General features: G+C 43.1%; 1 protein-coding gene across 5 annotated transcripts in view; it reads right to left on the reverse strand.

Moving 5' to 3' along the window:
• Window positions 1-5025: 5025 nt before the first annotated feature.
• LOC139264446 (protein PALS2-like) overlaps window positions 5026-25999 on the reverse strand; it is a 194959-nt gene continuing 173985 nt past the window's right edge. For all 5 annotated transcript variants that reach the window (XM_070880926.1, XM_070880929.1, XM_070880931.1 and 2 more), the window contains 6 exons: window positions 22924-23032; window positions 22745-22813; window positions 16273-16434; window positions 12476-12678; window positions 9998-10126; window positions 5026-9520 (listed from right to left, as the gene is read on the reverse strand). In XM_070880926.1, the coding sequence (XP_070737027.1) occupies window positions 9344-9520; window positions 9998-10126; window positions 12476-12678; window positions 16273-16434; window positions 22745-22813; window positions 22924-23032 (849 nt within the window). In that variant the 3' untranslated portion in view covers window positions 5026-9343. The remainder of the gene's footprint in view (window positions 9521-9997; window positions 10127-12475; window positions 12679-16272; window positions 16435-22744; window positions 22814-22923; window positions 23033-25999) is intronic.

Genomic DNA, 25999 nt, shown 5'->3' on the forward strand with positions numbered 1-25999 from the left:
AGCTGGACTATTTCCCTTTCTATCTTACTGAAACTGGCTCTTTACAGTCGAGCACTTTGATCTTTGAGTATTCCCTTATTTTTTATGTATTGAAGCTAATTGTTTATGGTCATTTTTCACTTATGCTCTCCATTTTAGTTTGCCTACTTGCCCCACTTCATTTCCTTTGACAAAATCAAGAATTACCTCTTTGCAGCCCTCGGGCCTTAATATTGACTAAAATAACTTTAGACCTTAATCATAGTCCCCATTTTCTCTTTGGCAACAAGTGCTGGGGATGTGGGCTAGCTATGCCGGTATTTCCAGAGTTACGAATATCCCCCCAACTCAGAAGAATGTGCTACAGCCCGAGTGTCAACCTGCCTTTTACTTCACCCAGGCTCCTGAGCAGCTACTGCTTTTCCTACTCCCATTTCTACCTGGCCCAACCCTCACCTCCTTCAGCAATTTACACATTCGGTCTCAAATGTTTGTGATTTCTCCCATTATGCCTCCTATTGTCTCACGCTAATATCACTTATGCATTCCTCAGCACTTAACAAATCATTCTATTTCTTCTCGAGTGCGTTTCCTTCCCATGTTCCTGCAGAAGATATTTAAGTCAACCACATTGGTATGCGACTGAAGTCACGAATAGGCCAGAACTGGCAAGGATGGCAGGTTGACTTCCTTAAAGAATATTAGTGAACCAGTTGAGTTTTTAAATGACAAACTGACAGCTGCATGGTCATTTTCACTGATGCCAACTTTTTTTCAGATTTTTTTATTAAACTGAATTCAAAGTCTCAAAATGCCATGGTGGAATTTGAAAGCATTCTTTGGATAACTAATCCAATAATAACCACTACTCGACTGTAACCTATTTTACTGTTCAACAGTCCAATATTTTCCCCAGGAGAAACAATTCTTTTGCTTCCTTAACTAAAGCCAAATATAAGATTTTACACCATCTCCTGTGCTGTACAGAATCTTAGATCGGCACTGCCATCCCTCCTCAAAACTTTGCAACCAAGATTGTTCAGCTCCTAGTCCGAGCCACATCTCTCAACGCTATATTGTCATGCTTCCTTTCATTTCTCCCCTCTCTGGTACTTTGCCCTCCTAACTCCCTACCACAATCCTTTGATACTCTTCAACCTTCCTACCTCCTGCCACCATCCCAGGCTTGATTCCCTCTTGAATAAGCATACAGCTGCTCTCTGTGCCTCCCCTGGCATCCTAAAAAGGACCCATCGAGGTACTCATCGCTGCATCCTCAAGCAGAAATGCAACAGTCCCATCCTACTCTCTTGCCAACCTTCCCAAATTTCCTCCCTGCGCAACTCACCCCCCCCACCCTCCCCCAGTGCTGACTGTGTGGAATCTGCCAACGGATCAGTTATCACCGACCCTCTCCGCATCTCCCTCCAGAACTTTATTCACTTACGAACAAGACCCTTGCCCTCCATGAGCTTATCATGGAGAGTTGCATCAACATCATGTCCTTGATGGAAACCTGAATGAGGGCAGATGACACCTTACCCCTAAATGAAGCCTCCCTGCCTGGCTATACCTTCCACCAACTGCCCCATCCAGCCAGTGGTGGCTGTGGTGGTGTGGTACTTGATCTATCCATGTACTCCTCTGGCACTTTCTCCTCCTTGTTCCACCCCTTTCACTTCTCATTTAAAGTTCTTGTTCTCTACCGGCCACCCAATTATCATAATTCTCCCACATCTTCACTGCTTTTCTCCCTCAGCCTCTGCACTGAATGACTTCTCATCCATGGTGATTTCAACCTCCATCTAAATACATCATACTCTCTCTCCTGAGTTCACTACCCTCCTATCCGCCGTTAATTGCTCCCTCCACGTAAACTCCCCAATCCATATTCACGGCCACTCCCTTGACCGTACAATCTCACATGACATAAATAGGAGGAGTAGGCCATACGGCCCATCGAGCCTGCTCCATTTAATACGATCATGGCTGATCCGATCATGGACTCGGGTCCATGTCCCTGCCCGCTCTGCATAACCCCTTATTCCCTTATCGTTTAAGAAACTATCTATTTCTGTCTTAAATTTATTCAATGTCCCAGCTTCCACAGCTCTGAGGCAGCGAATTCCACAGATTTACAACCCTCAGAGAAGAAATTCCTCCTCATCTCAGTTTTAAATGGGCGGCCCCTTATTCTAAGATTATGCCCCCTAGTTCAAGTCTCTCTTATCAGTGGAAACATCCTCTCTGCATCCACCTTGTATAAGACTGCTCATAATCTTATACGTTTCGATTAAGAGCGCCTCTCATTCTTCTGAATTCCAATGAGTAGAGGCCCAACCCTTCCTCATAAGTCAACCCGCTTATCTCTGGAATCTTCTCTGAACTGTCTGCAAAGCAAGTATATCCTTTTGTAAATATGGAAACCAAAACTGCACGCAGTATTCCAGGTGTGGCCTCACCAATACTCTGTATAACTGTAGCAAAACTTCCCTGCTTTTATACTCCATCCTCTTTGCAATAAAGGCCAAGATTCCATTGGCCTTCCTGATCACTTGCATACTAACCTTTTGTGTTTCATGCACAAGTACCCCCAGGTCCTGCTGTACAGCAGCACTTTGCAATCTTTCTCCATTTAAATAATAACTTGCTTTTTGACATGACCTCACTACATGTCAATCATAGGGAAGGCCATCTCTGACCACTTCCTTGTATCACTCTCCACCCACATCCCCGTTCTCTACTCTCCAACCCTACTTCCTTCTGCCCGCCCCTGGAAAAACTCTCCCAACTCACTTACAAATTCCCAACTGTCCAGCCTTTGTCCCTCCATTCACCATGACATTTCTGCTACCGATCTGTTCAACCACACCCTGACCACCACCTTTGATGCCCTAGTCCCTATTAAAACCATTACTCTCTCGCACCCTGGCCGTTCCCCCTGGTACGGCCCTCATCTCCACTCCCTTAAGTCCAAGGGACACAGACTTGAACGGATATGGCGGACAACTGGTTTAGCCATTCACCACCTGATCTGGCTGGACCACAAATCATGATTGGATCCTGCTCTCGTCTGCCAAACCTGCTCATTATTCCCAGATCAATCTGGAATACAGTTAACCCTCAGCTTCTTTACTGCAAAATGTCGTCTTAATCCTCTCTTCCGTCTCCTTCACCCTCACCTGCAACAAGTGCGAGGAGCTTATGGACTTCTTTATCTCTAAGAACGAGACCACCCGATCAGCTGCCTCTGCCACTTCCCTTCCTTCCCTTAGCCCACCACGCTAAATTTCTTCTGAGTTTCCCACCTGCCCTAGCCCTGAACTCTGATCTTTCTCCAGTTTCTCTCCAATCTCCCCTCATGACCTCTCTGCGCTCACCTTGTCCTGGAGACATACTTCCTGCTCCCTCGACCCTATTCCCACTAAACTGCTGACCACCCAACTTCCTTTTCTGGCTCCCATGCTAGCTGACATTGTGAACAATTTTCTCTCCTCTGCTACTGTCCCGCTCGCCTTCAAATCTGCCGTCGTCACCCCTCTCAAAAAAACCATCCTCGACTCCTACGCCCTTGCAAACTACCGCCTCATCGCCAATCTCCCTTTTCTCTCTAAAGTAATTGAACATGTTGTCTCCTCCCACATCCATGCCCAAATTTCCCGGAACTTCATGTTTGAATCCCTCCAATCAGGTTTCCGCCCCTGCCGAAACGGCTCTCACCAAAGTCACAAATTACATCCTTTGTGACTGTGACAAACTATCCCTCCTCGTCCTCCTGGACCTGTCTACAGCCTTTGACACGGTTGACCACTCCATCCTTCTCCAATACCTCTCCACTGTTGTCCAGCTGGGTGGGACTGCACTTGCCTGCTTCCATTCTTATCTAATCGTAGCCAGAGAATTACCTGCAATGGCTTTTCTTCCCACTCTTGCATACTTACCCCTGGTGTCCCCCAAAGACCTATCCTTAGCCCCTCCTATTTCTCATCTACATACTGCCCCTTGGCGACATCATCCGAAAACACAGCGTCAGTTTCCACATAAACACTGACGACACCCAGCTCTACCTCACCATCATTTCTCTCAACCCCTCCACGGTCTCTAAATTGTCAGCCCTCCAATACTGAATGAGCATAAATTTCCGCCAACTAATCATTGGGAAGACCGAAGCCATCGTCTTTGATCCCCGCCACAAACTCCATCCCTCTCCCAAGCATCTGTCTGAGGCTGAACCAGACTGTTCATAACCATGGCCTCATATTTGACCCTGAAATGAGCTTTGAACCACATATCGGCCTCTTAACTAAGACTGCCTATTTCCACATCTGTTACATCGCCCATCTCAGCTACTGTCTCAGCTCATCATCTGTTGCTGAAACCCTCATCCATGCTTTTGTTACCTCTAGACTTGACTACTCCAATGCACTCCTAGCTGGCCTCCCACGTTCTACCCTTTATAAACTTGAAGTCATCCAAAACTCGGCTTCCCATGGTCTAACTCGCAGTAAATCCTGTTCACCCATCACCCCTGTGCTCGCTGACCTACATTTTCTCCCAGTTAAGCAACGCCACAATTTAAAAATTCTCATCCAAGTTTTCAAATCCCCGTGGCCTCGCCCCCTCCCGATCTCTGTAATCTCCTCCATCCCCACAACCCCCGCCCCCCACCACCCGAGATATCTGTGCTCCTCTAATTCTGGCCTCTTGAGCATCCCCGATTATAATCACTCAACCACTGGTGGCCGTGCCATCAGCTGCCTAGGCCCTAAGCTCTGAAATTCCCTCCCTAAATCTCTCCTTCCTCTTTTAAGACGCTCATTAAAATATACCTTTTTGACCAAACTTTTGGTCATCTGCTTTCAACTCTTTTATTGTGGCTTGGTGTCAAATGTTGTTTTATAATACTCCTGTGAAGTACCCTGGGATATTTTACTATGTTAAAGGCACTATATAAATACAAGTTATTATCCACCAATCAAAATTGGTACATCTAACTCAATTTTTTATTCACAATACTTTTACATACAGTATATACAAACCTGCCTGTGTCTATTTGGCAGTTTTACTCATTTTGATCCTCCTTCTGACTTGTTCTTTATAATAATAAAAAATCTTCCCTCACATGCCTTATCCTTTTTGCTTTCCTGTCTGCTCCCCTGCCATATCAATTTAAATCTTCACTCACAGCAGTGGTTACTCTTCCAGTGTGGACAAAGGCCTCTGCCTTGCTCAGATTAAACTTGTCCCATCCTGTACAGGACAATGCTGCCCCAGAACTGGTCCCAATGTCCCAGGAATATGAATCCTTCCCTTGTACATCAATCTCTCCAGCCACGATTTTAACTCCTTTTCTTACTATTTCTATACTAACTAATGCATCACACTGAGAATAATCCTAAAGGATCCAATCTTTAAACTATCTTTTAATTGCTAAAATACCGTTGATGGTCCCCAATTCTATTTTTGCCTATACCATTCGTTCCAACCAGAACTTCTGACTATTATCCTTTCCTCTCCAATAGTTTGTACCCATAGTACTGTTACTTTCTTCGCCAATAGTTTAGTACAATATTACTGTACTAAAGTACTTTCAAACCTGATTAACACACGAGGTAGTATTTCCTTTGTATCCCCACCTTCATCTGGAAGTCTTCCTTTATTCACATCCTTACAAACATTCAGTCCAAAAGAATCCTTCTACTTAATGTACAAGACTGTTGAATATAGAGGTCATAAAACCTATTATGGGTTTAGGTGTTAACTGCATATCACCTTAACAATTGCAATTTCTCTCCTTTCTTTTACTCTCCTTGCAGCAGAGGACAGCTGTTGCAACCAAGCTTCAGAAATACTGGGCTAGATTCTCCACCGATTGACCATATACGAATGGGAAATATAACCTGCAGAATAAAGAGGAGCTAACCAATAGCTCAGTTAACAAGCTACTTTACTTTGAGTGTTATGGGGCAAGGAATATGTTGAATGTATATTACCAAATGGAGTTGAGAATCCTGGATATTCCAGACTCATTTAAACTATACTTGAGGAGGAAGGGAAAGAAGGAGAAAAACATGCAAACACAAAGACAGGACACACTTCCAATAAAATATAAAAAGAACAATTTACAATTTAAAAGGTAGATTAACAAATATGCATCAGCAACACAGAATAAACCCATCCATAACAATCGCTAGTACAATTCATTGACAAAATATTTTAAAGTAATTGTAGCTAAAATTAACATTGTTATTTCAATCACACATTCAAAGTATGCTTAATATCACCACAACTAAAACAAGTCACATAACAAAAATATAAATACTGGAATTTTTGAAATACTAAAATATTTCTCGGTGTAAACTTTGTTGGAATAGTGAAAGCTTTCAATTTCCTCCTTTCACTTGTTTCTATGTTTCAGGTCAAATATCTAAAGATCTAGCAATGGGCAATAAGTTACATAACAGTTCTAGTAGCAACAGAGTATTTACAAAAGGTTTCATTTTATAATAAATCTGCAGTTGCAAAACATTTTATAAAAGAACTTCAGCAGAAATAATCTGATCTGGCAAAGGAAGTAGTAATACAACTATCAATATCGAGGGCCTTCAGTGGAACCAATACGATGGTTGAATAATCTCATTAAATTGATTATAGGGATGCAAGTCCTTGCATACTGCTTTGCTTTCATTTCAGTGGGAAAATATGCTGCTGTGGAGCCATGCAAAAACAGCAGAGTAGATTGAGAACAGATAAAGCTACAGTCTATTCCATTCAAGTGTTTAACATTTTAGAATCCCAAAATAGCTTCAATTAACAACCAAAGAGGAGATTATAAAAATTATTTTTAAAACCACTAAAAAAAGTAGCAGAGTCATGCATTCTGACTCTGGGGCAATAGATTTTTGTTTTCTAAATTAACTCAGAAACCACATTCTATGGAGTTTATACTGGTTATCTTTTTTAAAAAATCTGTAGAATCAATCTTTGGAAAAAAAACTGCAATTCCAGCCTTGCTGCAACATTAATGACTTCAGAATCACACTATCAGTCAACGTGTGAAGGTACGTGGAGACTAGGGCCCAGATTACAGTTCTACAGGGCACAGCTACCAGAGACTAAATTAAGTAAATGGAAGGTCAGATTGGTGAGGGCTGCTAATACGTATTGTAGAAGATCCATTCTTGTGATACATACAGTGTCAGACTGCGAGGGGAAATAATGCAAGTAATTTAAATAAATTGTAGGTGTGAAAGCTCTGGTGTTCATTTTTTTTTAAAAAGAGCTGCAAGGATACAATTTAAAGACTTGCATTTATATAGCACCTTTCATGACCACCAGACATCTCAAAAGGCTTTACAGCCAATGATGTGCTTTTGAAGTGTAATCATTGTAATGTAGGAACCGTGATAGTGAATTTGCACACAGCAAGTTCCCACAAACAGCAACGTGATAATGACCAGATAATCTGGTTTAGTGAGGTTAAGGGATAAATATTGACCAGGACACCAGTAATAACTCTCCTGCTCTTCTTCTAAATAGTGCCATAGGATCTTTTACATCCATCTGAGGGGGCAGATGGGGCCTCGGATTAACGTCTTATCTGAAAGACTTTAAATTAGCCAACTATATTGCACGTTACATCCAAGAGAATCCTGGATCATAATTATGAAAATAATTATAGTAGTGAAAAAGTGTGCACTGTGGGAAGGAATAATGACCTACGTTCAAAACTAGCATATTGCTTTCTACTTCCTCCCAACAGTCATACTTGGTCAGGTTATCCTCCACTGATCCAAGTGAAAGAAAAGGGAGAAATTAAAGCTATGCAAGGACCCTATCCCAGATTGATGTTAAGAACCTTTACTAGCTACCACAGTAGTTTTGACATAGATTGTAGAAATATCAGCATTCACTCACCTCACTTCTCAGCACATTTGATAAGTAGCGCAAGAGGCTCTTGTAAAGTGCAGTGGAACATTTAACTATATTAAAAGAACTATATAAAATGTGTAGGGCCTTTTACTATGTCAAAAGGGCTATATAAATGCTAGTTTTTGTTGTTGATGATAAAGTCGAGATAAAGTGAGTGATACATACTTGCACCACAGAGACACAACGGAAGTCAAGGCACTTTACAGCCTTGTGGACTCAACATGGAGTTCAAAAATTTCAGAGCATAACCGCTGCCAATCTTTGACTCCCTCCCACCCCCGCCTCCCCCCTCCGAGCTTGTTTCTTTCTTTTTTTCTCCTTGTCGCTAAGGGAAGTTGGTCATTATCCCACCATTCACACCCTATCTCGACTAATGATTTTCTAACTCCTAGCATTAGCTTTTGAATTTGGGCCATCATCCTTTTTGTCTCTCTAATCTTCCAACCTATCACAGACCTTCCCTTTTGTTCTTTCTTCCTCTCCCCCTTTCAGTGTTTGTTAAGAATCTGTTCTTTTCTAACACTCTCCAGTTCTGATGAAGGGTCATCGACCCGAAACGTTAACTCTGCTTCCTCTCCACAGATGCTGCCTGATCTGCTGAGATTTCCAGCATGTTCTGTTTTTATTAGAGTCATTGTCGACTTGCTATGCACTAGTGTGTCTGTTTTGACTACTTTCATTGCAGTAAATGCACTGGAGTGACCCAAACCCGAGGTCAAGCTGAATAATACAGTGCAATGATGCAGGGAGATAGGCTGGAATGAAACAAAAAGGTGACAATTCCAAGTTGGCAGGATGGGCCCGTTGTCATAAAGTTTATATATTCTTTTCAAATGTATAAAGGCATAAGAACTATACACTTTAGGAATAGACTGAAGCTACGTGTTAACCCTTTCAACAACACACTGTAGCCATGTCAAACTCTAAGACCATATTCCATTAATCGGCACCTATTACAGAAACAATAGTTTATATATCATCTTGATGCATAGCTTCAGTTGATACATACAATGGAGGCTTAGTTAACAAATGACTTTGTGACCAGTTATAATTTTGGAATCTGAAAAAAAACTTTACTTTGCATCAAAAAGCTTAAGACGTGGATACATGTCTGTAAACTAGATGTTTGAAGGCAAAAATGAAAATAGGTTTTCCTTGCAACTTATTTTCCTTCACTTGATATGTATGGGTACAAAGACTATTTGTAAAAAGTTAGAAAAATTAAAATAAATTACATTTATAAGAACACTTTCCCTTCAGTTATTTATATAAAAGCCAAAATAGTGTACTATAAACAGAACCTACGAAGAATATAAAGGCATGAGATACAACAGAGCTTTCCTGCCTCCGCATCTGTGTTCTGCCAAATGTGACATTGCTATTCAATTCTTTACTTATTCACACACCAAAAAGAGGTTTAATCTTCAATTTATTAATATACCCAATTAACTGGGACCCACTGTGGTTCTATAAAGAGCTTCTCTATTGCAGTCTGTAATTTCTGAAAAGCTTTGTCCAAGTTATCATTGACAATGGTCAAATCAAAGAAGTGGCTGTACGCTCGTTGGATTCGAGCACTTTCGTCAACCGTCTTTTTCAAGTCTGTGTCCTGTAAATAAATAAATAGAAAATTGATGCATGCTGACTGACTCGTCTACATGTACAGTCTGAACTCAGTTAAAATATTTACAAGTATTAGAATTAATAGGAAGGAAAAGCATGGAGGATGCAACTTATGCTGAAGACAGGCATACAGAGATAAGGCCACAGAAACAAAAATAGGACCATAAGAGGGGGAAGATGTTAGCAAAGAAAAATAAAACTAAAAAAGACAGGAACTGAGGAAAAAAATATCTGCACAACTCAGTAACCAAAGATTAGTAAATTGTTAAAGCTAGCGGATGATTAGAAAGTTAACACAAAGTACCATATTGCAATATTAATAGTGCTACTCGATAATTGGTTGCAATAAATGTAAATCGAGTAACAGCAAACAGTATTTTCTACATTAGTCAAAAATGTGAAAAGGCAGTATTAAGACCAGTATTCTAGAACTCAAAGCTGTGAAAATTTACTGGCCCCTTACGGTAAGAAGTTTAGTTGTAATTCCAGCATCAATGACAGCTTTGTGCATGGCACGTAGTGTTTCTAATTCAGGAGCAGCAACAAATACAATATACGGCATAAATTCAGCTGTCTTCAGTATCTTCAGTGCCTGCAATTAAGACAGATATACTAAGGAAGGCTGTACTGTCAGCAGGACATAATCAAATATTAGAAACACACCAAAAGATACATAAAGCATGGGATCAGTGACACCGGAGCCATACAAACCGGAGGGCTCCATTCCAATCTCCAGTTTGTGCTGAGTTAATCGATTTCACGAGCAAGAGGTGTTCTATAATTTGCTTCAATATCCCTGCACTAGGGAAAAGGGGGAGATAAATCAGCCCAGTTCTTAATTAATTGTTAATTAACCTCTGCCAATTGGGTGAGAGCAGGATCTGGATCAGCTATGGTGCCTTCCATGCTCAAACAGCCTGCCAACACTCACTGGCTAGGTTCACACATGAAGAGCAGCTACTTGGGAGGGGTACTGGTGCCAATAGGAGTCAATGGAAATTAAAAAGGGCGGGATAAAGTACTGGGTTGAGAAAATGTCTTCGTGCCCCACCAATCCCATTTTATCCACATAATTTCTTACATTCTGCTCATGAACTTTTTCAACATATTTCATCTCTAGAGGAAAGGTCTGAAAAAAGTGTCTCCCTGCTTAGTTAAGTATACCCAAAATAACAGAATTTCTAACCAACATTACATCCTTTACCTTCAGCACCCCTTTCATAGAAGCTTTAGAATTAGATTTCTGATGGAACCATAATTATCATCCAAAACACGTAATTGGCTTTATCAGTACAAGTATAGCAATTGAATGATGTGGACAGGGAGGAAAGAGTTCATAGCTAAATTAATTAAGGGAAGTCGCAGTTTGGACGGAAACACAGTACCATTAAAGGAATCCAATTGAGATATTGGTCTTGCATCATGATACAGTGGAAAACCAGTAATAACTGTATTCTGATGTACTTGATAATTACAGGTCACAATTTAAAAGTGAGTTGATATTAAAAAAAAATGGGGGGTGGGGGGAAAGGGAGGGAGGAAATAGGAGAGAACAACATAAAATGCAGCAAAAAAGGTTGAACTTCTAAAAATGTAGTTGCATCTAGAAACCCAAAATATAATAATGAATAGTAAGCGTGGATCTCAAAGGGAAAGTTTTGCTTGACCAACCTTATTGAATTCTTTGAGGATGTAATAGAGAGAGTAGGCAAGGGTAATACAGTAAATGTAATGTATTTAGATTTCAAAAGGTCTTTGATAAGGTACCACATAATAGGGAAATGATTAAGGTCAGAGTATGCATAGTCAGGGGGCAAGTAGCAGAATGGATAGCTAGCTGGCTTCAAGACAGAAAGCAGAGAGTAGGGGGAAAGGGTAGTTATTCAGAATGGCAGGTGGAAAGTGGGGTCCCCAAGGGACCACTGTTGTTCACAATTTATATTAGTAATTTAGACTTTGGAATCAAAAACACAATTTCTAAATTTGTGGATGACATAAATTTGTGGGGGTGGGGACAATCCTGAGAAGGACTGCAACAAATTACAAGAAGTGAATACATTTGCAGAATGTGCATATAATTAGCAAGTACATTTTAAACACAGATAAGTGTGACATATTACATTTTGTTAAGAAAAATAAGGAGGTCACATATTACTTGAAAATAAGAATCGAAATGAGGCAGAGGAACAAAGGTATCTCCGAGTACAATTACATAGATCACTAAAAGTAGCAAAGCAGGTAAGTAAGGCCATTAAAAAAGCAAACCAAGCACTAGGATGTATTTCTAGAGAGATAGAGGCTAAACTTGTATCAAACCTTGGTTAGACCACGGAGTACTGTGTAAAGTTCTGGTTGCCTCATCATAAAAAGGATATAGAGGCACTGGAGAGGGTATAAAAAAGATTTACAAAGATGATACCAGAAATGCAAGGTTATATCTAGCAGGAAAGGATAAACAGGATGAGTTTCTTTTCTCTTGGAAAAAAGGCTGAGGGTGACCTAATTTTTAAAATTATGAAAGATTTTGATACACAGAGAGAGTGTTTCCACTTGGGGTGAAGAGCAAAACTAGAGGCCAGCAGTATAAGATCGTCACTAAGAAATCAAATAGGGAATTCAAAAAAACATCTTTACCCAGAGAGTGGTGAGAATGTGCAACTCGCTACCACAGGGAGTGGTTGAGGCAAATAGTATAGATGCATGAAGAAGGGGGGAATAGAGGGTTATGCTGATAGTTAGATGAGGAAGGATGGCAGGAGGCTCAAGTGGAACATAAATGACAACATGAACTGGTTGGGCTGAATGGCCTGTTTCTGTGCTGTATATTTTATGTATTATGCTACATTTAAATTCCAGGGTTGTACAGAGCCACCTTCTGTCACTATGCAATCTGGATAATATTACTAAATTACCTAATTCATGACCCATCATGTTACTCTACCTGTGGATTAATATCCAAAATGCACATTCTTCCTGTACTAATAACTTCATGGATTGAGTCAATCTTTGTCCCATAGAGATTTCCTTCATATTCCCCATGTTCCAGGTATCTGCTGCCTTTTATGTCCATTTCCATTTCCGCTCTTGACACAAATCTGTAAGCATGTCCGTCCTGTTCGTCATCTCTTGGTTTTCTTGAAGTAACTGCAGTAAATACAAGAATAAATCAACCAACATTTTAAACAATAGAGTTTTTGTTTCAACTCTACCAAGCCATTCGCTAAGACTTTTTTTTTCTGTAATGCATTCAATAAGTATTTATATAGTGCCTTTAACTTAGTAAAACGTCCCAAGGCGCTTCACAGGAGTGGTATAAGACAAGAATTTGACACCGAGCCACACAAGAAATTACAGCAGATGACCAAAAGCTTGGTCGAAGAGGTGGGTTTTAAGGAGCGTCTTAAAAGGAGGAAAGAGAGGTAGAGAGGTTTAGTCTTGGAATTCCAGAGCTTGGGGCCTAGACAGCTGAAGGCACAGCCACCAATGGTTGAGTGATTATAAACAAGGATGCTCAAGAGGGCAGAATTTGAGGAGCACAGATATCTCGGCAGGGGGGGGGGGGGGTTGTGAGACTGAAGGAGATTGCAGAGATAGGGAGGGGTGAGGCCATGGAGAGATTTGTAAACAAGGATGAGAATTTTGAAATTGAGGTGTTGCTTAACTGGGAACCAGTGTACAGGGATGATGGGTGAATGGGACTTGGTGCGAGTTAGGACACGGGCAGCTGAGTTTTGGATGACCTCAAGTTTACGTAGGGTAGAATGTGGGAGGCCAGCCAGGAGTGCATGGAATAGTCAAGTCTAGAGGTAACATTCTTGACAAGTATCTATAGTTATGGAATGTACAGTAAATATTGATGATCCACAAGGGCATCGATAAATCTACCAGAGGCGTAATGAAAGGAAAAATAAATGGTTCAACTTTCAACAGTCTTACAACTGCCAAACCTCAAAATATTTTCCCAATAACTTCATGTCTTAATGGTCTGCATTTCTGTATGTTTTATATTCAAAGATTTTTAAAAAGCAGCAGTATATAACTTGTGAGGAGCTTGTGTACTTCTTTATCACCAAGACTGAGATAATGTGTTCAACTGCCTCTGCTGCTTCCCCCTTCCTTTAGCCCACCAAACTAAAGCTCTCCCAAGGCTTCCTCCTGTCCCAGCGCCAAATCAGAGTCTTTATCTAATCACTTCCTCCACACGTCCTCTTTGGCCTCATCTCATCCAGACCTACCTCCTGCTCTTTTGATCCCTTTTGCACTAAACAGCTGGCCATCCAACTTTGCTTCCTGGTCCCCCGTTTGCTGATACTGTAAATGATACCCTCGCCTTAGGTACTGTCCTCCTCCCTTTCATTAACCCCCATTCAATCCCTCCGTCCTTGCAAACTACCACCCCATCTCCAACCCCCCTTTCCTCTCCAAAGTTTTGAATATGACATCTTCCAAATCCATGCTCATCTTTCCTGCAACTCCATGTTTGAATGTCTTCAAATTTCTGCCTCTACTACCATACTGAAATGGCCCCAATCAAAGTCACAAATTACAATCTCTGCTACTGGACCTTGGGGCACTATCGCTCTTGGACCTCTGTGGAGCTTTTCACTTGGTCGACCACACCAGCCTCCTCCAACGCTTCTCCTCCATTGTTGTCCAGCTTAGCTGGACTGCCTTTACTTGGTTCCACTCTTACCTATCCAATTATAGCCAGCATATCTCCAGTGATTACATCAAAAGAAATAGGGTCAGGTTCCACATGTAGGCTGAAAGCATGCAGCTTTGCCTCTTCGTAACTCTTCTACTGCCTGTGGTGTCAGACTGCTTGCCTGACATCCAGTCTTGGATAAGCCACTATTTCTTTCAGTTAAACACTGGGAAGATTGAAGCCATTGTCTTTAGCCTCTGCCACAAAGTCTGTACACTAACCACAGATTCCATCCCCCTCACGAGTCACTGTCTCCAGTTGAACCATACTGTTTGAAACCGCTGCATCCTACTCAACACTAGCTAAACTTCGAAACTCATTTCCCTCCATCACAAATACCAACTACTTCCACCTCCGTAACATCGCTGGGCTCCGCTTCATCTCAGCCCATCTGCTGCTGAAACCCTCATCCGTGCCATCCAGACTCAACTATTACAATGCTGGCCTCCCATTCTCCATAAACTTCAGTTCATCCAAAACTCTGATGCTCATATTCCATCTCTCCTGCATCTAGTGCCGCTCACCCATCATCACTATCCCCTCTGACCTACATTGGCTTCCAGTTCAACGCCTTCAATTTAAAATGTAAAATTCTCATCCTCATTTTAAAATCCCTTCATGGTCTTATGTCTAGTCATCTATGTAAGCTCCTCCAGTACTACAACCACACGCCACAAGAACTTTGCATTCCTCCAACTCTGGCCTTGTGCACCGCACCCACCCACCCCTCCCTCCCTCTTTCATCCCACCATTGGCAGACATGCCTTCAGCTCTGGAATTCCCTCCCTAAACCTCTCAACCTCCCTTTCCTCCTTTAAGGCCCTTCTTAAAATCCAATTCTTTGACCAAACCCAACAGCTCCTTCTTTGGTGCGACCTCCATTTTGTCTGATTACTCCTCTTTGAAGTCCTTTGGGATTTTTTTAGCGTTAAAAGACACTATATAAATGCAAGTTGTTGTTAAACTGCAACTCACTAATGTAATTGCAGACAGAAAGTGCAGCATTCCCATATTTATCATAAATTATTCAGAGGTTCATCAGCACCAGAAAGATTAATTCACACAGAAATTCAAATTTGTTAGATCAGAATTAATGATAATTTAAAAAATTCTGATTTTGTTTAATCTGAAGATATTTGTATTTGTTAGACCTTTCCACTACCGAGTCTGCCATGTTATGAAACAACCATAATGATTCCCCCATGGAGATATGAGGAAAATAACCTGTTCAAACCTAGAAAAAATGATTTTTAAAATATAACTTTCCTATTCTTTGTGGCCAATAAGCATTTTCACACCAACTTCAATTTATGTAACTTTACAACTATTTCCAACAGTCCTTGGGTGGGTCAGAACATTGCCACAGGAATGACGTTTCAACTGTTACATCCATATTAAAATCCTGAAGATTTTGGTTAATTGAGATCATTTGATAAGTATACAGACCAGGAAGGTCCCTGGTTAAATCCCTGGTCTATGCAGTTAGCTGATCACCATGGGAGTGGTGGTGGTTGCGGGGGGGGGGGGGGGGGGTAGGGGTACAAGTATCCTCATGATCCCAGATTTGGGGAGTGAGAGGTTGCCATTCTCATCATTACCCAGCCGGAAGTGTGGATGCTGGGCGAGGATGGGATCAGGCATGGATATGGGATTATCTACACTTAAAAAGTTTATTGAATGTTCTAAGGAGTTCTACATTTACAAACAAAATTGTGCAAAAAATCTTTAAAGAGTTAAATTCTAATTTCCTCAGTGCTTTGAAGCCCCAACATATTGCACTGAATAGTAGGACATAGGTCATCAGAGATTCAGTCCTTGCTAACATTGTGCTCGGCAAAGGTCACAGTACCTTCTACTTTAATCACCTTGTATCACTCTTGCAACTCACTTGGTGGATAGTTCCCCAGCAGCATTGGCCTGGATACTGGTTACTGTGTACTTTTGACTGCAGGAAAGGGGAAAATAGGAAGGGGAGAAAGAAGAATTCTCATCCCCAAACAAAAATCAAATTCTGCCGGTTGCAAAAAACTTACATGGGACTGTTGTTCCAAACTGCATGGGATTCATTACGATGAACCTGTTTTTTAAACTCCGTCGTCCCACACCTTGAGCTCCAATCAACACCAAGGTCTTCCTCTGAAAAGGTGGCATCCTGGCTACTTCCTCATAGATCATGATTTCATGTCGATCAAACTCTTGGTGTTAATCCAGCAAAAATATTAGAAACAAATATTCTTCACAATGTACAATTCTAACAATATGGAGGACATTTTAATCAGTCTGGTTTAATCAATCAACTAGAAATAAAATTCAAAATAAAAAATGACTTTATGCAATTAAAATCACACTGATTGTATAGTTAACAACTTGCAAGTTCCTTGCAACAAGGTGAGGTCCTTTGAAACAAATGACTAAATAAAATCACCCAACTTGCATTAGCTTGCCTCAGTTAACCAGAGTCAGAAAGTTGTGGGTTTAAGCCCATCAGGGCTTGAGCACATAATCGAGGCTGACATTTCAGTGCAGTACTGAGAGAGTATTGTATTGCCAGAGATACCATTCTTTGGATAAGACATTATAGCGAAGCCCTATCTGCCTCTCAGATTCCTTTCAAGGATGAAAAACTAAGTTTACCCAGTCTTTTCCCATAATTCAGTTCTCTAGCGGGAGATCAATCTTGTGGGTCTTCTCAGAATTGCCTCAGAGTCTTGAATGTGTGACTCGCGTTTCAGTGATACAGAATTTAAAATATAGTCTGAAGTGATCCAAAGTGTCAGCCTGGGCTCAGTGGTAGTATTCTCACCTGCAAATCAGAAGGGCGTGATTGTGTTCAAGCCCTACTCCAGGTGAACACTATCTAGGCTGACACTTTAGTGCAGTACTGAGGGAGTGCTACTTTATCAGATCATAAAAGATCCCACGGCACTATTCAAAGAGTAGCAGGAGAGTTCTCCGAGTGTCCTAGTCAACATGCATCCCTTAACCATCATCACTAAAAAAAAACTGATTATCTGGTCACTTATTTCATCACTATTTGTTGGGCTATGTTTCCTTACATTATAAGTGACTACACTTCCAAAGTACTCCATTGGCTGTGAAAAGCTTTGAGATGTTCGGTGGTTGTGAAAGGCACTTTATAAATTCAAATTTTTTCTATGACAAGAGCACTATTGTTTAAGCATCACTTCCTCTGAATTCCATTGCCCTTCTGCTCCACGGGGAGTTTCTGTCCTCTGCATGGTTTTAGTTCCAACATTTTATTTGCTTTGCTGATTGCTGTTGAGCAGCATTTGGGCATGTTGAATGACGAGTGCTAGACCCCAAGACCTTCTTTCCAAGATTTGGTCTCGCTTTCGATAGGCTCTCAGCTTGTAATAGATTGAAAGTCACAGCAGTGCTGGACACTCCCATAAGCAGTCTAACTGTCTTGCGTTAGGATGCGCCTATGCTGCCCAATATTTAACGATAAGATAGCATAACCTAGAGGTGCAACAATGGTATACCCCAACCCCACCACCCCCCTGTGATCTAAATTAGAAATTTGAGTACTTTGCACTTGCTCCTTCAATCTCTTTGGAGCTGGACCGAAAAAGTGGTAGTGTAGTGGTTATGTTACTGGACTAATAATCCAAAGGTCTATCGACTCTGGATTAGTTCCTATGGACTGGAGGGTAGCTAATGTAACACGACTTTTTAAAAAAGGAGTGAGAGAGAAATCGGGTAATTATAGACCGGTTAGCCTGACATCAGTAGTGGGGAAAATGTTGGAATCAATTATTAAAGATGAAATAGCAGCGCATTTGGAAAGCAGTGACAGGATCGGTCCAAGTCAGCATGGATTTATGAAAGGGAAAATTTTTTGAGGATGTAACTAGTAGAGTGGACAAGGGAGAACCAGTGGATGTGGTGTATTTGGACTTTCAAAAGGCTTTTGACAAGGTCCCACACAAGAGATTGGTGTGCAAAATTAAAGCACAAGGTATTGGTGGTAATGTACTGACGTGGATAGAGAACTGGTTGGCAGACAGGAAGCAGAGAGTCGGGATAAACGGGTCCATTTCAGAATGGCAGGCAGTGACTAGTAGGGTGCCGCAGGGCTCAGTGCTGGAACCCCAGCTATTTACAATATACATCAATGATTTAGATGAAGGAATTGAGTGTAATATCTCCAAGTTTGCAGATGACACTAAGCTGGATGGTGGTGTGAGCTGTGAGGAAGATGCTAAGAGGCTGCAGGGTGACTTGGACAGGTTCGGTAAGTGGGCAAATGCATGGCAGATGCAGTATAATGTGGATAAGTGTGAGGTTATGCACTTTGATGGCAAAAAGGCAGAATATTATCTGAATGGTGGCAGATTAGGAAAAGGGCAGGTGCAACGAGACCGGGTGTCATGGTACATCAGTCATTGAAAGTTGGCATGCAGGTACAGCAGGCGGGGAAGAAGGCAAATGGTATGTTGGCCTTCATAGCTAGGGGATTTGAGTATAGGAGCAGGGAGGTCTTACTGCAGTTGTACCGGGCCTTGGTGAGGCCTCACCTGGAATATTGTGTTCAGTTTTGGTCTCCTAATCTGAGGAAGGACGTTCTTGCTATTGAGGGAGTGCAGCAAAGGTTCACCAGACTGATTCCCAGCATGTCAGGACTGAAATATGAGGAGAGACTGGATCATCTGGGCCTGTATGCACTGGAGTTTAGAAGGATGAGAGGGGATCTCATATAAAATTCTGACCAGACTGGACAGGTTAGATGCAGGAAGAATGTTCCCGATGTTGGGGAAGTCCAGAACCAGGGGACATAGTCTAAGGATAAGGGGTAAGCCATTTAGGACTGAGATGAGGAGAAACTTCTTCACTCAGAGAGTTGTTAACCTGTGGAATTCTCTACCACAGAGAGTTGTTGATGCCAGTTCATTGGATATATTCAAGAGGGAGCTAGATATGGCCCTTACAGCTAAAGGGATCAAGGGGTATGGAGAGAAAGCAGGAACGGGGTACTGAGGTGAATGATCAGCCATGATCTTATTGAATGGTGGTACAGGCTCAAAGGGCCTAATGGCCTACTCCTGCACCTGTTTCTATGTCTTTGTTTCTATGTCTGGACAAACAAACCAGTAAAATGCAAGTTCAAAGGCTGATGGGGAATTTGTATTCAGTTAACAAAAGCATTTTTTTAAAATAAAAGCGAGAAATAAAAAGCTAGTACAGGTTGAACCTCCGTTATCCGGACAAGGGGAGGTCATATGTTCTACCGTCTTTTACAACTACCAGCCCCCAGCCCCAATGCAGATATCACCGACCCCGTGATCCACTGCCCCCCCACCCCACCACGGTCTCCAAGACTAATTTAAAATAATAAAGAGGTCTTTTCTTTTTGTTTGGCAGAGCGCCGAGGGGAGGAGCGGCCAGCCCGACGACGCAGCCCGCCAACCCGACCCCGGAGGGAGCGCTGCGGGCAGGGGAGGAGCGGCCAGCCCGAGGATGCGGCCCACCCCCCGGAGGGAGCGCTGACGGCAGCGGGGAGGGGAGGAGCGGCCAGCCCGAGGACGCGGCCCACCCCCCGGAGGGAGCGCAACGGCAGCGGGGAGGGGAGTAGCAGCCAGCCCGAGGACGCGGCCCACCCCCCCGGAGGGAGCGCGACGGCAGCGGGGAGGGGAGGAGCAGCCAGCCCGAGGACGCGGCCCACCCCCCGGAGGGAGCGCGACGGCAGCAGGGAGGGGAGGAGCGGCCAGCCCGAGGATGCAGCCCACCCCCCGGAGGGAGCGCGACGGCAGCGGGGAGGGGAGGAGCGGCCAGCCCGAGGATGCAGCCCACCCCCCGGAGGGAGCGCGACGGCAGCAGGGAGGGGAGGAGCGGCCAGCCCGAGTTCGCGGCCCACCCCCCGGAGGGAGCGCGACGGCAGCAGGGAGGGGAGGAGCGGCCAGCCCGAGGATGCAGCCCACCCCCCGGAGGGAGCGCTGACGGCAGCGGGGAGGGGATGAGCGGCCAGCCCGAGTTCGCGGCCCACCCCCCCGGAGGGAGCGCTGACGGCAGCGGGGAGGGGAGGAGCGGCCAGCCCGAGGATGCGGCCCACCCCCCGGAGGGAGCGCGACGGCAGCGGGGAGGGGAGGAGCGGCCAGCCTAGGACGCGGCCCGCTGGCCCGATCCTGGCCAGGGAGGCAGGTCGATGGGACTCCATGCAATCTGTGTGCTGAGCCAGGATCGCGTTAAGAGCAAGCTTGCCCAGAGTAAGCGGAGCTATGACGGCTCTGTGGTTGCAGGAGTTCCCACCATCAAGGAGAAAGATAACGGCCAAGCTCGGCAAACGAAAAACTAGCTGGGGGGGGGGGGGGGGGGGGAGCGTTATAAACATATTTATTTAAAAAAAAACTTTTATCAAGCTTTTACTTATAATTTAATTCAAAATATAATTATTAGTAGTACCAGTTGATCCTCCTCTCACGCCCACTCCCCCGACTTGAATACCCACCCTCAAGGCCACTTAGGCAATCAGTGCCTTCAGAACCTGACCTGAGGAAGGAGTCTCCATCTTCAGGAGAGCAGTGATTATTGGTGAGTACCAAAAAAAATTATCTGCGCATGCGCCACCCGGGAATGGTGCTGGGCGAGGAGTGGTGCCAGATAAGAGAGTCCTGGATAAGAGCGGTTCAACCTGCATCAGTAAGGAAAAGTGACCACAAAATTATTGGATTGTCTTTAAAAAAAACAACTGGTTCACTAGTTTTCTTTAGAGAAGGAATGCTTCTATCCTTACCCAGTCCAGCATGCGTGCAACTCTGGTTCCAGACCAAGTGCCCTCTGAAGTGGCCTAGTAAGTTGTATCGAACTGATACAAAGAATAAAAATTCCTCTCCTAACAGCAATGTGGGAGCACCTTTACCACATGGACTTCAGAGGATCAAGAAGGTGCTCTCCACCACCTAACCAGAGCAATGTGTAATGGGCACTAAATGCCTGCCTTGCCAGTGCTGCCCACATTCCAAGAATAAAAAAAACACTTGGTAAGCCAAGGCCAAAAACAAATCGTTAAGCTGAGCCACGGTTATGATCAGGCTCAGTTAGTTCAAACCTTACAACTTGTCTTTGAGTGACAATACCAAATAATGAATACACCATGCTTTCCCAGAATCAATGAGTCATCTTATTTGACAAACAAAAGAACTTCTAACTAGCCTCCTAAATTTTCCTTTGGCGCCCGGACATTTCTTACCCTCTCAGTTTTGTGTTTTAAAATCTAATTGACTTTACAGCCTTTTCTAGACTTGACTGTCTGCCCATGACACTGAATGTGTGTTGTTTTCGGTTATCCCAAACAACTAGCAAGTGGCCTGGGACGAGGAACATCCCAGCACAATGGATGTGAGGTTTCTATAGATTTCTAAAATAGGCAAACAAATTGCTTATGGTTTATAATCATTGGCGAAAACAATTCCATTAGCATTTTAACCACTTTTCCCCCACCTTGCTTTAAAATCCCCAATATTTAAAAGTAATTCCTTTTGCAAATCATTTCTGAAAAAATGATCATAAAATCTCAAAACGTGAGCCACTCAATTTCATCTTCAGTTTTTTCAACAATTTTCATAAAGTATGTGTGTTGTCCACTTATTTCCCACAAGTGCAGTACTTCACAATTGTCGAAAATAAATTTAATCAGCTCTGCCCACATGCTTTGTCTAACATATTCCTGAGCTGTTTCCTCAGATTCCACTACTCCATCTAATTTGATATCACCTGTAAATGACCCCCATCACTTTGCCTAATGTACAGAGATATTGAAGATTAATTTCTCTATATAGCCTGCATCTGGTTGTCCGAACACCTAGGGCTCCATCTTCACTTTATCCCAAATCCAGGCATAAGGATCTATGGACTTTGTCTCAAAAAATCAAAACTACCTGCCCAGTTTCCCAAGCTGTCAGCTCCTCCTTCTCCATGCCCGAAAACTCTCAAGCTTCACCCCATCACTCTCCGGATTCGACACCATACCTCTCCTCTGACCTCACCAGGCTTACACCATCTACTCTCCCGTTCCCCTCCCTCTGCAATTTTCCACTTCCACCCTTATTTACTTCCCACTGCGCTGAATCCTTTACCCAGGCTTTCATCACTTTCCAGTTCAACTCCAATATCTCCCACATAAATGTCTCATTCTGAGCTCAGTTTGCCCATCATTCTGGTGGCAGAGCATTCACCCTTCTCAGCTTTACTCTCACCTCCCTCCCTAAATCCCTCTGCTTTGCTACTTCTCTCTACCTTTAAAAGCTTCCTCAAAAACGTTTTCACTACCACTCCTACCAATACTACTGCCACATGTGTTTGCTTATATTTGCAATTTCTCTATGGACATTTAAAAAAAATTAAATGGCGTTATCAGTTTATGAAAACGAGTCACATTATTTAGCAAGAATTAAATCCTTTAAATTTCCTAAGAGGAAACGGTGAAATACTTAAGCTTCTGATCATCCAATGAAAAACAGTATAAAACCATTAGAAGCATCTTCTTACCTGCATTTTTGGTTGTGAGATACATCATCTTTTTCTTCTTTTTACCAGTTATTGTTCCACAAAATGGTCCTGATCAAAGATCAAAAAATAATTTGAGGCAATGAATTGATGTTTTTTCTATTACATCCACATGTACCTTTAAGCAAGTTACGTAACTTCAAAGACATTGAACAGCTTACCAGATGAACCTGAAAGATCCCAGTCCCGTTTAACGAAGGCTTTCCTCTTTTCTTCTAACATCTGACTGGGGATTAGGCCTGCACTTCCTCCTCCCTTCATTTGATAAGCCTGAAATTCAGCACAACTACTCCAATTATCTCTCAGTAGTCAGGACATTTGCTCATGTACACCTTACCCTTAGGAAAGAGTAATTTCTTTTATCTTTCGAAGTACACCCTATTGCCTTACACTAGTGCTTTCTTTAGTTATGGAACATACTTATTAATTCTCAAATCGTCCTTTATCTTGAAAGATCCGGCCTAATCCAAGGTTGCAAAATATGGTTTTCAGCATGGCTGTTTCACTAATGATCTTAATTCCTGCATTGCAGACAATTAAAGTAGTGCTGTTGAACACTTGTAAATCATCTGTCTTTGCCTTTTGACCGGATCTGGCATGGTGTACTTTTAAACAAGCTGCCAAATGACCCACCACCAAAAGTTGTAGTTACTGCAATCCAGTTTCCTTTTCATTCAATCCGTCTGATCTGTAGTTGATGGCTCATCCTGTGACTCACTTTCCATTAACTCATGCACTTCTTGAGGATGTTCTTTCTTCCCTTCTGTGCTTCCTTTATACTCAATGGTCTGTTAGTCATCATCCAACCCTATCCACTCTTGCTGACTTGCTGCACTCGACATTCAACCACCTTCAGATTATGACATTCTCTGTATGCAAAATTTACACCTCCGTGCAATGGTTGATTTAGTACATGTGGCAGCTGGATGCTAAGACGGGAGAGGGATTTGAAGGTTTATATGGAAGGATGAGTTAGATACATGTAGTAATCTCATATTATATAAAGATTATTGATTGTCGTGTTTTTGCCAAAATTGTAGTAATTACTTTATTCATCCATCCACCTGTCCTCCAATACAATCATCAAATGTCAACAGCATCACATTATCAGCACAAACAGCCCAAGCCAGCATAAAAAAGAAAAAGGCTCAAATTTGAATCAAAACACTATGGAATTACACAATTCTTAAAAAAAACACACACACACACACACACACACACACACACACACACACACACGAGTTATTTCATGGCATAAATGCAAACTTGCAGTAACTTTTGAACAAAGTTCCCCAACCCCTCAATTGTCTTATCACTGGAGCTCATTGTATAACCCTTCACTATAGATAGATACTTGCATATATACAGCATTATTGACGTCAAAACATTTTACAGCACTTCACATTTGGAGTTCAGTGACTTGTGAAGATAAACACAACAGTCATTCGGAGAAGGAGGAGATCCCAGAGGAAAATAACTCATTTGGAGGGAAGGGTTTGTGGAAATGATGCTCAGTAGTAAAGATGGGGAGGGGGTGGGGGAAGAAGGCAGAGCAAAAGACAGGAGCTGCTTAGTGTACTGTACATTCCCAATAAATAGGAGGGCGGGGGGGGGCATGGAGGGGAGGGAAGAGAAAATGGTGGAAATGCTGCTCATCGTGGGGACAATCTTGCACCTAGGAAATGGTGCTGGAGGCAATTTCTAAGGGAGTGCCAGCAGCAGGAGTGAGGAGCCACGTCCAAGAAAATTTCAGCAAGAAAAAAGTGCGGGCAGGTTCTCAGGCCGCAGTGGGGCCACTGTGCAAGAAAACTCATGGCAACCTGACTAAGAGCACAATACAATTTACTGGGAGCAAAAGCCACAAGAAATCTACTAGTATATTCAATCTAAAAAGCAACGTAATGATAACATAATTACAACCAAGTTCATACAAATATATTTAACCGTTTGATCCTTAGAGCCCAAGTTTGCCCCCTCTGCTAGTATGGCGCACCTCCATGAGGTGCATGGACTTTGTAGTACAGAAACGGCGCCGATTTCTTACCTCCGTATTCTCCCTGTTGGTTCCAGGCCTGTGGCGCGGCGCAGCGCATCGGAACTTATGGTGGGCGGAGCTACATCCCAGCGCCGAAAAGAGTGCCGGCAGCTGTGCGCGTGCGCAGTAGCTCCTGACTCTCCCAGCGTGTCCTGGCTCCGGGCGACCCTATCCCTTGCCGAAGAAACGACGCATTGTTTGCTGCCCCTATCCCAGGCTGAGTGGCCTACCTCACAGGCCGGCCCGCTGCCTTCCTGCGCTGAGGGCTACAAGAGACAGGTTGGTTGCGGGGGTGGGGAGTTTGATCGGGGGGGGGGGGGGGGGGGGGCACGACGACGACACTTGCACCGGGCCGGGCCCGCCGTGGATCTCTCCCCGCACTCCCCCCCCCCACCCCAGTTCACCCCCCTACCCCACCGAGCCTTCTCCTCTCTCCACCCCCCCCCGCCCGCCGAGCCTTCTCCCTCCCTCTCTCCCCCACCCCCCGAGCCTTCTCCCTCCCTCCAGTTCAGGTGCCGCATTCTCCCTCCCCTATCCCAGGCCGAAGGGACTCCCGCACAGCCAGCTGCTGCTGAGTTTAGTTGAAGGTAGGATTTACTTTAGTTAAATTAACAAATAAAGAACTGAAATAAATAGTTAAATTAACAAATAAAGAACTGTTTATTTCAGTTCTTTATTTTTTATTTAATGCTTATTACTTTTTGTGCTTTGTTTGGTGCTTGGTGGTGCTTTAAATGTAGTTACTTGTGCCAATTCTTTAACTCTAGGTAAGGTTTTTCTGTGCGGACAGAAGTGGCAACATACACTGGCCTAAGTTAGTTTGGAGCAACTATTTGCTGGTCAAACTCGCTTAAATGGCCAAAACAGGCCTAAGTGGCCGGACACGCACCCTTTTGAAAAAAAAATTCTGTTCCAAAGTGAAACTGTTCTAACTGACTAGAACTGGAGCAAATTAAATGCCGAGAATTTGAATTTCTAAGATACTCCGTTCTACACCAGTTGCTCCAAAAAATCAGGAGCAATTGAGGCCGAAACTTGAGCCCAATGGGCCCAAATTTCTCGGTTTTTTTTTGGAGCAACTTGATTTTTCTGGATTATCTTTTTAGTTGCAATTCTGGCCATTTAATTTGTGCCAGTGTAAGTGAGTTAGTTAGGTTTTTTTTTAAGTTTAGTTTTTTTTTCAAAAAGGGGGAGTTCCCAGC

Source organism: Pristiophorus japonicus, chromosome 5, assembly GCF_044704955.1.
Source record: "Pristiophorus japonicus isolate sPriJap1 chromosome 5, sPriJap1.hap1, whole genome shotgun sequence".
In the NCBI taxonomy this organism is placed as follows: domain Eukaryota; kingdom Metazoa; phylum Chordata; class Chondrichthyes; family Pristiophoridae; genus Pristiophorus; species Pristiophorus japonicus.